Source organism: Anabas testudineus, chromosome 24 (genome assembly GCF_900324465.2).
Source record: "Anabas testudineus chromosome 24, fAnaTes1.2, whole genome shotgun sequence".
Lineage (NCBI taxonomy): Eukaryota > Metazoa > Chordata > Actinopteri > Anabantiformes > Anabantidae > Anabas > Anabas testudineus.
The window spans coordinates 9312417-9322483 of record NC_046632.1 but is presented as its reverse complement, the minus strand read 5'-3'; the positions used below and the strand labels follow the sequence as shown (position 1 = coordinate 9322483).

Here is a 10067-nt window from a genome sequence, read left to right as displayed (position 1 = left end):
CCCATGGAGCTTCTTCAGTTTCAGGGTCTTGCTGTTGTTCATGATTCATCATGTTTACTTACGGCCACGGCTTACATTTGAATACGACGGCACATCTGTGCTTGGCACTATAAGTCAAAATGTCAGCTGTAAAAATAAGCTTTATAAAACAAATAATAGGAATAACAAATGGGATTAGGAATGAAAGTAATTTACATTTTTTTTTACCTATTTAGACATTTTACCAAAATGTCTAAAAAATTATCATCCACTTTTAATTTTTATATAAACACAGAACACATAGTTCATAGTTCTCTGTCTGGAGGACTCCTGGTAACTCCTTTCACTTCACACAATACAGTTTAGTTACTGCAACAACAAGATTCAAACAAGATTCATCAATTTTAGTAACAAAACTAAAATTGATGTGCTGAAATGAAAAAAAACGAAGCAGTCTCACGTCTGACATTCAATAAAATGAATTCCACATTTATTTCAAAATCCTCACTTAAGGCATTTATGAGACACTGCATAAGGACAAAAATGGACACTTGGGCGACGTCAGTACTAACAAATGGGTTCAATGCTCCATTGTGTCTTAGCAAACTGGCAACCTGAAAAATATCCTACTTGCATATAATAGTCATTCAAAAAAGATGAAATTGAAATCACAGTCCCTATTGTTTTTCCCACAGTAACGAAATGGCACATTCAAAATAATAATAAACTGTTCTATATATTAAAGTATGCATTTCTAGCATTGTGCTACAGCCACGTTAGAAAAATAAAACAACACTCACATGCTTACTAATATTTTTTTTTCCAGTAAAAAAAACAACGATGGGCTAATTTCACAGTCCACACTAATCCAAAATGAAGGAGGTTCAGTCGTCCTTAAAGACTCTTCCCAAAGTCAACTCATACATGTTCGACATGTTAAACGTAAGCGAGATGGTGTGTGTGAGATTTCCTTTTGTTCAGCATGCTAATTTGTAATTTGTGTTCATACAAAAGATCAACAAATCTTTATTTTTTCCAAAACCTATTCTTAAACCTTCCAAATGCAACTGTGTGTATGATTGTGCTTTTTCTTTAACCATACAACCAAATCAAAACCAAAGACAGCTTTTCAAAATACTTGTGCATGCAATTTCAGCATTAAAATTTAGTGTCAAAAAGTCTTTTTCTTTGCCAATATTTCAGAAATCCTAATAACGTTATATAATCCTGAGGGGTTTGGCAAAAAGTACAATACAGATAAAGACACCGGAGATTAGGCCGTGCTAGCCTAAACAATATCGTTTATCAGGTGTGGAGTATTAATAATTAGCATTTTGCTAATAGTATGTACTATTATTCAATTTATTCAATTAATCTGAAGGCATGTCATTCCAGAGCGTGACCTACAGTGCAGAGAAAGAACAATACAAGAAGCCAAATGTATTTAAAGCTGCACTGTGTCATGTTAGGGAAACTATAACTTAGTAAAAGTTACACATACTGTATTTAGAATCTCATTTAAGGTTGAGTTCTTGTCATTTAAGTTCAACTTCACTGATGTCATCTGACCTTCTTCAGATGACATCATCTACAAGAGTTTTCAGTTCAGATGATGTGATCTGGAGGAGTTCTGGAGAAGCAGGTCCACCAAAACTAGGTAGTAGGAGCAACAGGTGACATCATCTAAATTGAAACCGCCACAGTGCAGCTCTATTAGTTCTGGCAAATATGCATGAGTTCTATGTACTGAGGAGTATCTGGCGGTGTTTGGTGCCTCAGAATGAAGAAGCAGATACTTGTAGTTGTGTGAGAGGGAAATGTTATAATTAGCTTAGTGTTGTGTGACACTCAATAGACACCATAAGAGAACTTCTCCATTTGTCTTGACACAGACAGATTAACAGAGTAGAAGACAAACTGTGCACAGACTCGTCCAAAAGGCATCGAAATGTTCTGTTTTTCATAATTGTGCGAGATTCTACAAATAAACAATTAGCAGCCTTTGAAGACATCCGACAAAACACTAAAGGACTAACACACACTAAAACAATATAAAGGCTCTGTGAAGGTCAAAAAAAAAAAGTTGCTGGTAGCTTAATTCTGCTGAGTTAAATTTTAAACAATCTCAAGTTTGTAGCACGGATGCATTGTCTGACTTCCCTCCCGAGACATATACTGCATATCAACCCCTGTTTCTTTCCTGTGTGTTTGAACTCCAATTCCCATTCCCTTCCTTGCTCCTTCTTCTTCTTCATTGTTGCCCGTCATTGGAACTTTAACCCAGCCGTCTGTGGCCAGGCCGTGCTTCTTCTGGTGTCTCTTGTAATTGTCCCAATGACCAGTAGTGTAGCCGCACTCCTGACATTTATACGGCTTCTCTCCAGTGTGCCGAAGCATGTGTCGCTTCAGGTTCATGCTCTGGTTGCAACTGTAGCTGCACACAGCACACTGGAAAGGTTTGGCACCTGAGTGCACCCGCTGGTGGCGCTTCAGATTGGCCAGGTTCCCGCAAGCGTAGTCGCACAAATGGCACTTGTAAGGTTTCTCGCCTGTGTGCACTCTGTGGTGGCGCTTGAGGTTGTCAAAATGTGCTGAGGCATAGTCGCACTGTGGGCACTTGTACGGTTTTTCGCCGCTGTGAGTCTTCATGTGGCGTGCCAAGTGGTTTGGGTAGTGTGTGAGGAAGGGGCAGGCGGCACATGTGTACACCTTGTCACTGCGTTCGCCTGGGCTGTTGGGAGAAGATGAGGAGTCTTTTGTTAGCATATCAAGGGTACACTTGGCACAAATCTGGGCTGAGGAGCCGTCCTCGTCCTCCAGGACAATGCCACACAAACGACAAGTAAAAGGGAAAAGTGAAGGGGGGAGGGTGGCACCATTCCCTATGCTCCCTCTGGCTGCCGTGCTGCCACTGCTGTCTGTCTCCAGCAGAGGTGGGGGCTGCTGGCCAGTGGCTGGATTAGAAGGTGGTATGGGTGGTGACGATGCCCCCTTTAAACCATCGAAGGCTGATAGGTAGTCATTGTTGTGGACTCCCAAACTCAGGTTCGACGTTGGCCTTGTAACCTCTGAAAAGTCACAAAGATATGAAATACTGAGTCATACCGTACCAGATAGTAGTAGTTATAAAAAGGTAGAACAATATTAGAAATAGACTTTAGAAAAGCACACTTACCCTTGGCAGATGCACCCGGCTCTTCCCTGGTGGGTCTTTGCCCAGTCATAAGCCTCTTCAGACTGTTTTGGCCATTGGCAGGTCGTGGCGGCGCATCCTGTCCTGCCACTGCTGAGGGCACATGCATGCGCTGGTGCCTCTTGAGGTTACCGAGGGAACTGCAGGCAAAAGTGCAGCTGTCACATTTGTACGGTTTTTCCCCAGTGTGGATACGCAGGTGTCTCTGCAGGTTCACCAGCTGCGCTGAGGCATAAGTGCACAAGGGGCAGTTAAAGGGCTTCTCCCCGTTGTGTGTCTTCATGTGACGCTTCACATGGTTGGCATAACGTGAGGAGAAGCCACAGAGGTGACAAGAGTGCAGTTTTGCCGATTTGTCCTCAGCTGTCAGTGCTTTGTCACCCATCCCATTTCCCACCACTTCTCCATCAAGTTGTGAATGAGGACCTGAGCGAATCCCGCTTATGCCTCCAAAAGGTGAACAGAAGTCTGCACTTTTGGCTTCTCTGGAGGCTTTACAGCACCTAAGGCAGTATGGACCAACAAGATCTATGCCAGGTCCCAGAGGGTCATCACGGAGCTGGCCGCAGCCCCTACAGGACAGGTAGGGAGGAAAACTGGGCTCGGACTGGGCTGCTCTGCCCTCGTCGTCTCTTCCATTGTCACCTGTGCTGCGAGAGTTGTCCGTTTCACTTTCCATGCTGAGTTGGCTGTAGGTAGGACTTTCCTCATCACCCAGAGGATACACAGAGAAACCGATCTCAGCAGCTACTTCTGTTCAGAGACGACAAACAGAAAAATGTGTTTCCAAATACTGTGTGTATCTTTTAAGACAAAATTTTGTCTCAGTGGATGACAAAGTAGAGCTTATTTGTACTATCAAAGTCATTTCATCAACAAAATAACAAGGTGTACATTTGCAACCGTCCTCTCTGATTATATAGCGTATAAAACCTTAATCAAACATATAACCTCATTCAAACGCAGATGTCTTATTGATAAAAAGAGAAACCACCCAAATAATTCAATGACTAAACTCATGGCAGTTAAATGTGACTGCATCGCTGTTAATTTCTTAGTGCAGAGGGGGCATGTGATTGACTGAGAGGCGAGGTGTGGGGATCGATCACTGTCATGGAAAATAATAGTCAATGTAGCACTGAAAAAATGCCAGCTACAAAAATCTATTGTTTAAAGAGCACACAAAATCAAAATTCAAAATGAAGACTTCTGTACAAAAATAAAAGGCCAGACACTGTTATAAAGAAACATGGGAGAGAGGAAATCATACCACCCATACAGTTCACACAGTACCTCCTCAAAAAAGCTCACTGTACGACTGAAAAGAGCCTCACAAATAGCATGGAGAAAAGCACCGGCAACACCCACCACTTACAGAAAAGTCCCTTAAATCAATCGCACAGAGTAAGGTAACTTCAGGACTGCATAAACAAGAATCTGTCTTTTCAAGAAAAACACAGCGAACTTGGGAAGACATTTGATACTCACACTTCCACCAGCAAGGTAAACTGTGTTTTAGTTGCTGCTACGCCATTTGAGCTCTCAGATCAGAACAAAAACACATAAAGGAAAAATCATTTCCAAGAAAGATAGAAAGGAAAGCTTCACGACTTCAGAGAGCGATTGCTTCAGAAAGGGAACAAGCCAGAAGAAAACCGCCTTCCTTCAGAGATGCCGAGGCAGAATGTGGGGTAGGAGAGAGTAAAGGCTGCCCTTTTATCCTGCCCCGTGGAAACCCTCTAGATGATTACTGAACCTAATGATAATGATGATGACTATAATGGTGAGGCTGCTGCTGCTGCTGATGATGATAATGATGACGAGGTTAGATGATGATGATGATGATGATGATGATGATGATGATGATGATGATGATGAGGGGGAAACTATAATGGCAGTGGGGTGGTGGGAGCAGAGGCAGCAGCAGCAGCAGATGATGATGATGATGATGATGATGGTGATGATGATGGTGAATAAATGCCTTCTTATAATGGTGTCCTTGATGGTAATGGTCCTATTTTTATGACCCTTATATAATAATGGTGTCTCAGCTCCTTTCTCTACTTTTCCATTTTTCAGATCACTCTGACAAAGAGTCATACTGGGAAATACGAGCTGGTAGTTCAATTTCTCTCACTGTTCCACAGAGGGGCTACACTTCATCACTGAGAAATACACAGTAAAAGTCTACAGGTCCTATCTGTAGCAAAATTAAGCCACCACGACATTTCCTTTAGTGGTTAAGCCATCATAATAATTCATATATTTTATTCATTCCATGTTTTCATGATAATAGTAAAAATTGAAAATGGGAGCTTTAACAAAACACAATATTACTATTTTTTCAAGCAAATGTAGTTCAAACTGTAGTTCAAATGTACTACAATGATCAACCAATGTGATCATCACATTCACTTCTTACTGTAAAACTAATAGCAGTGTAACATGTTTGCCACATGTGGGATGTCATGGAAATGTACTAAGCACTGACATGTACAAGCAGGTGGGAACATTTGGAAAACTGTGAGCCAAAGAAAAAGTGACAGAACTGACAGACTAGAAGTTATCAACAGCATATCCCGCTTTTTAAAAGGTCGAGATGGATTATATTAAAATTTTAATTTTAATATAACCCTGTTTTAATATTATTTTTGGTGAGCAATAGTCCTTTATTTAATTGCATTCTGTAGTTATCTCTCTGTATAATAGTTTTCATTGTAAAAATAGGGATGTGCCATTCCCAAGCTGCTTCGTAACTAAGGATTCCAAGGAAACATAGCAGCATACAATCTAGCCTAGCACTCCTATTAATTTATCAGCATTGAATAGCATTGCCAGTGGTGCAGATAGTTTTTAAGTGAGGCTCGCCCTCCTAACCAGTTAGATCATTTCAATTACTATTCGTTAATCAGTAGGTTTTGAATTCAAATGTATTATTTCTAATTTATTGTAATTTTCAGATTTCTGTATATTTCAGAATGACCTGAAGCGCTGGGCGTAGCGTGGCAGTGTAGCAGAGCAGAAAGGGGGAATGCAGGGAGTAGCAGAGTCTCATGGTAGCACTAGCTTAAGTTGCATATTTTAGCTTTAATGTTAAGTATCGCTGTTTTGCTGGCACCACATTATATAGGATCACTTAACTGCTGTAACTTTAAATATCTGATTACATCTAATAAATCAATGCATTACAAACCTGAGAACTTTTCCAGGCCTAGAATCTTGTCATGATCAGGATCATCAAATTCAAGGTCCTGTCCCAGAAGGAAGTCTGTGTCTAAGGAGAGGTTTCCTGGAGCTTCAATGGCTACACCATCTTCAGAATCCACTACAGTCATAGAAAATAGCCAATCAACATTAAATAACTACTATCAGTTCTGTACAAGTTACAATTAAGTTCATTTATTCACAATTTGAACAAGTACTAACCCTATTGACCCATGTTGACTAACCCTAAAGGCAATGACAAATTAAGCAGAATGTAAAACAAAAAAAAAACATATCACACATAACATCAAGCTTTATGAGTTACTGAGTTGAGTCATCTCAACAAGTAAAACTGTTTGTAACTTAATGGGGATATTGTTTGTTAAAAACTGTTTACAAAAATCCACAGCAAATATTGGTAGTAAGGTAAGACCATAGTGAAGGATCAAGTTAAGGGCGGCTATGTGGAAATAAGTTTACCTAGGAAATAAAACTGGGTAGGTAACTAGTCTTTATTTCTTCTGTAAACACTCGTCTTCTGTAACTTTTCCGATCCACAACAGTGAATTTAGTGTATCCACTACATATATGTAATTGTGGCTGTAAAAGTAAAATGTCTGACCTATATGGAAACTTTACTGCTTATAAACAAAAAATGAACAGCTAACAGTTGACAGATGGAGCTCTTTTACTGCTTTTACAGCTAATGATGCCTGAAATACTAACTTGGTCTCTCAAGCTTGATGGAATCCAAACAAATATCAGCCAGCTGTTACTCTTTAGAAAACTACTTTTAAGGCCATTTCAAGGACATTGTACTAGCAGCCTCTTCTTAGCTTGATTACCAGCCTTATGCTACCACCTACTGGTCATTATAGTGGTTGACATAATGACAATAATGTATCCTGAGTGAGTAGGATGTTTATTTTTACAGATCCTCACCTCAGTTTAAATTAATTGGTGCTTCTTTAGCAGCTCCAGAAATTTCATAATTGCTATGAAAGGCCAAAAAATGAAAATACTTAAGGAAGTATTATCCTTCACAGAACCATGAACATGAGTCCTTGAAGTTGGCCATGATGTTCACAACTTCTTAGCTAAATAAAAATACAATCTTCCGATCTAATATGACGGCCTGAATGTCTAGGTCTAGTGAGAAGTTCCAGGTTTCTATAAAAATGAGTTTACAGAAATGGTATCGGTAACATATGTACCTGCAACAGCTACACAGTGGGTCATTATGAACCATATGTAACATTTCAAGTGCCTTAACAGTGACGCTTGTTGTCCAGATGTAAGCAAAGCAAGACAACATGATAATTAACAAGGTCATCATTCACAAAGTAGTATAAGACATGAGTTACGGTTTCGGCAAAGTACGTCAGCTTTAACCTGCCATGTGAATACTTACACTTGACTGGCTGTGGATTCTGTTGTTTTTTTCTTGGCATCTTCCAGTCAGCCTCTCTCTTTTTTGTGATGTCTTCTTGCAGACTTCCACAACCATCAGCTCATTCTTATGCCGCTGGACAACAGTTTTCAGTATTTCTATAGATGCAAGATGGATAACACATAAGAAAATTTAACATAACTTGTTATCTTGATTAACATTAATATGGCTACAGTATGTTGTGATTAACCAATGAACCAAAAATCATTAGTGCTGCAAAGTTTAGCTACCTATACTGTATCACATATTACAATAAGTGATAGCTACACATGATATGAACCTAAGATTACCAGTAGACACTAATCTAACTAACTCCTTTGTGTCATAAAGAAACTAGTTGGAGGTTGTGTATAAATAACAGACAGTTTATTCTGATACAACAACATAAACAGTCATATCATATTGTTTTCTTTGATGTCTGTAAATATACATAGAACAGATAACAAAAGATAATATGTGTGTATGGTCAAATGCAGATATCCGATCATTAATCTACTTTAGCAAAATGGCTAACGCACTCGCACTGGTCTTCGACACAGAGTGAGCAATCAAGCGAGTGAAGTGAATACATGTCCTCACACAGCGTACAGCTAATGTTATCACTGCACAACAGGACATATCAGCAACATTTGGAAAGTGACGGCAGGTGAACTAATGTGTGGCTAACCAAAATGCGTCCTCATCAGCACCTAGAGACTAATTACTAACTCGTACAATCTTCAGTAAACACCAACCGTGGCTAAACATGTTCTAGGCTAAATTAGCCGAGAAGCTAATGTCAACTTCACTAGTTAGCTATCATGCTAACTTACCCACAAAACGTAAATATTCCTGTCGGTGGCGAAGGCTTTTATCGTCGGCATACACGCCATGAGGAGAGGATTGTTCTTCTTTAAATGAACAAGCTCTGGAGATCCGCCATTTCTTCATGAGCTGCGGTGACAAAGAAAGGCAATTAATGGTATTTTTCATAACTTAATTGATTTTCGGATTCGCCTGTGATCCAGCACCAGCAACAATAAGAAGACTTCCGCCCCAAATCCTTCAGAATAAAACCGACATCTTCACTAACAGTGACCTTAAACTTAAATTAGGCACAAAAATGAACGTACCATACAGTTTGATGAATAAAAAAGTATTCAGAAATTGAGAACCAAATAGCAGAAAGGCACATATTATAGTCTGCAAAATTCCTAACTAATTAAAATCTTATTTCTTATCTCATAAAGTCATGTACAATGATTTACAAGGATTGAAATTTACCTATTTATTTTATTTTAGTGCAGTTAAACTGTGTTTCTTCTGTTGTTCGATAATTCAAAAATGACTGGATGAAAATACATTTAATTGCATCAATGCAGCAGTACAGCTGAGTAGATGATGGTTGAATATTTCAGCTTCGGTATCATTCTCTCACAATGTTTACCAAGACAAATAATTTTGTAGTTTGCCCAGCATAACAGATAACATACACTAAACACATTTATTTATTGTGCTTTCAGCTTCTTCAAGTTGGTTTCTCATCATTTACGTGAAATATTACAATAATCTGCTTACATATAGTAAACAAATAAGTGATTTTTTTTTAAATCAAGAAACATTTGCTCTTTTGCCAAATTTTTACAATTTCACTTTTTTGTGTGTGTGTGCATTTTAATGCTTCTTTGTGCGTGTTATGATAATGTGTTTTGGTATGACTGAGTGAATACTTAAATTTTGATATTTATTGGTGACACCTGCAGTAGGCTAAAATATTTGACTTATCATATGTTGATAGGATCTTGTGTTTGTTTTTATGGCAGATGAATGACATATACTACTATAAACATTTTTAATTTTCTTTTTTTTTAACATTTATTATGAAGGCTTGAAGCGCTTACCGGATGTTTGACAGCTAGTGACGGGAAGCATCTTGGTTCAATTGAATACATTTGGTTAGGTGTTTCCGTTTCCGAAAATGATTTCCGGTTACAGTCCCTCAATGCATCACTGTAGTTGTAGTTCTTATAGACATTAACGGAAACATCCCTGTTGTGATCTCCATGACTGAATCTTTTAACAGGCCCGGGTCTAAACTTAGATTGCCAGTCTACAAAATTAACTGACTACACCAACAAGCCTATTTTAGACCTTAGATTTTCAGTTTAGTTAATAGAAAATAGCTTTTATCCCAGGATTTCTTAAAATGAATGTCAGCATCCCACTGAGGGACCTACAGAATATATGTCTGAATGTTAAACT

The 10067-nt window shown here is 38.9% G+C and overlaps 1 protein-coding gene across 1 annotated transcript; it reads right to left on the bottom strand.

Moving 5' to 3' along the window:
* Positions 1 to 442: 442 nt before the first annotated feature.
* Positions 443 to 8848, bottom strand: znf513a (zinc finger protein 513a). Its single transcript, XM_026342027.1, has 5 exons — positions 8639 to 8848; positions 7788 to 7924; positions 6366 to 6497; positions 3155 to 3925; positions 443 to 3047 (listed from the first exon to the last, which is right to left on the bottom strand). Exons 2-5 carry the CDS (start codon positions 7825 to 7827, stop codon positions 2095 to 2097), a joined length of 1896 nt encoding a protein of 631 aa, XP_026197812.1. The 5' UTR covers positions 7828 to 7924; positions 8639 to 8848; the 3' UTR covers positions 443 to 2094.
* Between the last annotated feature and the right edge of the window lie 1219 nt (positions 8849 to 10067).

What these genes read in the sequence shown, in the direction of transcription:
- znf513a (XM_026342027.1), bottom strand. Translation starts at nt 7,827, where the DNA reads ATGCCAAGAAAAAAACAACAGAATCCACAGCCAGTCAAGT. An exon ending in GAATCCACAGCCAGTCAAGT is followed by an intron (nt 6,498 to 7,787) that starts GTAAGTATTCAC and finishes CTATGACTGTAG; the next exon opens with TGGATTCTGAAGATGGTGTA. An exon ending in GCCGGGTGCATCTGCCAAGG is followed by an intron (nt 3,048 to 3,154) that starts GTAAGTGTGCTT and finishes GTGACTTTTCAG; the next exon opens with AGGTTACAAGGCCAACGTCG.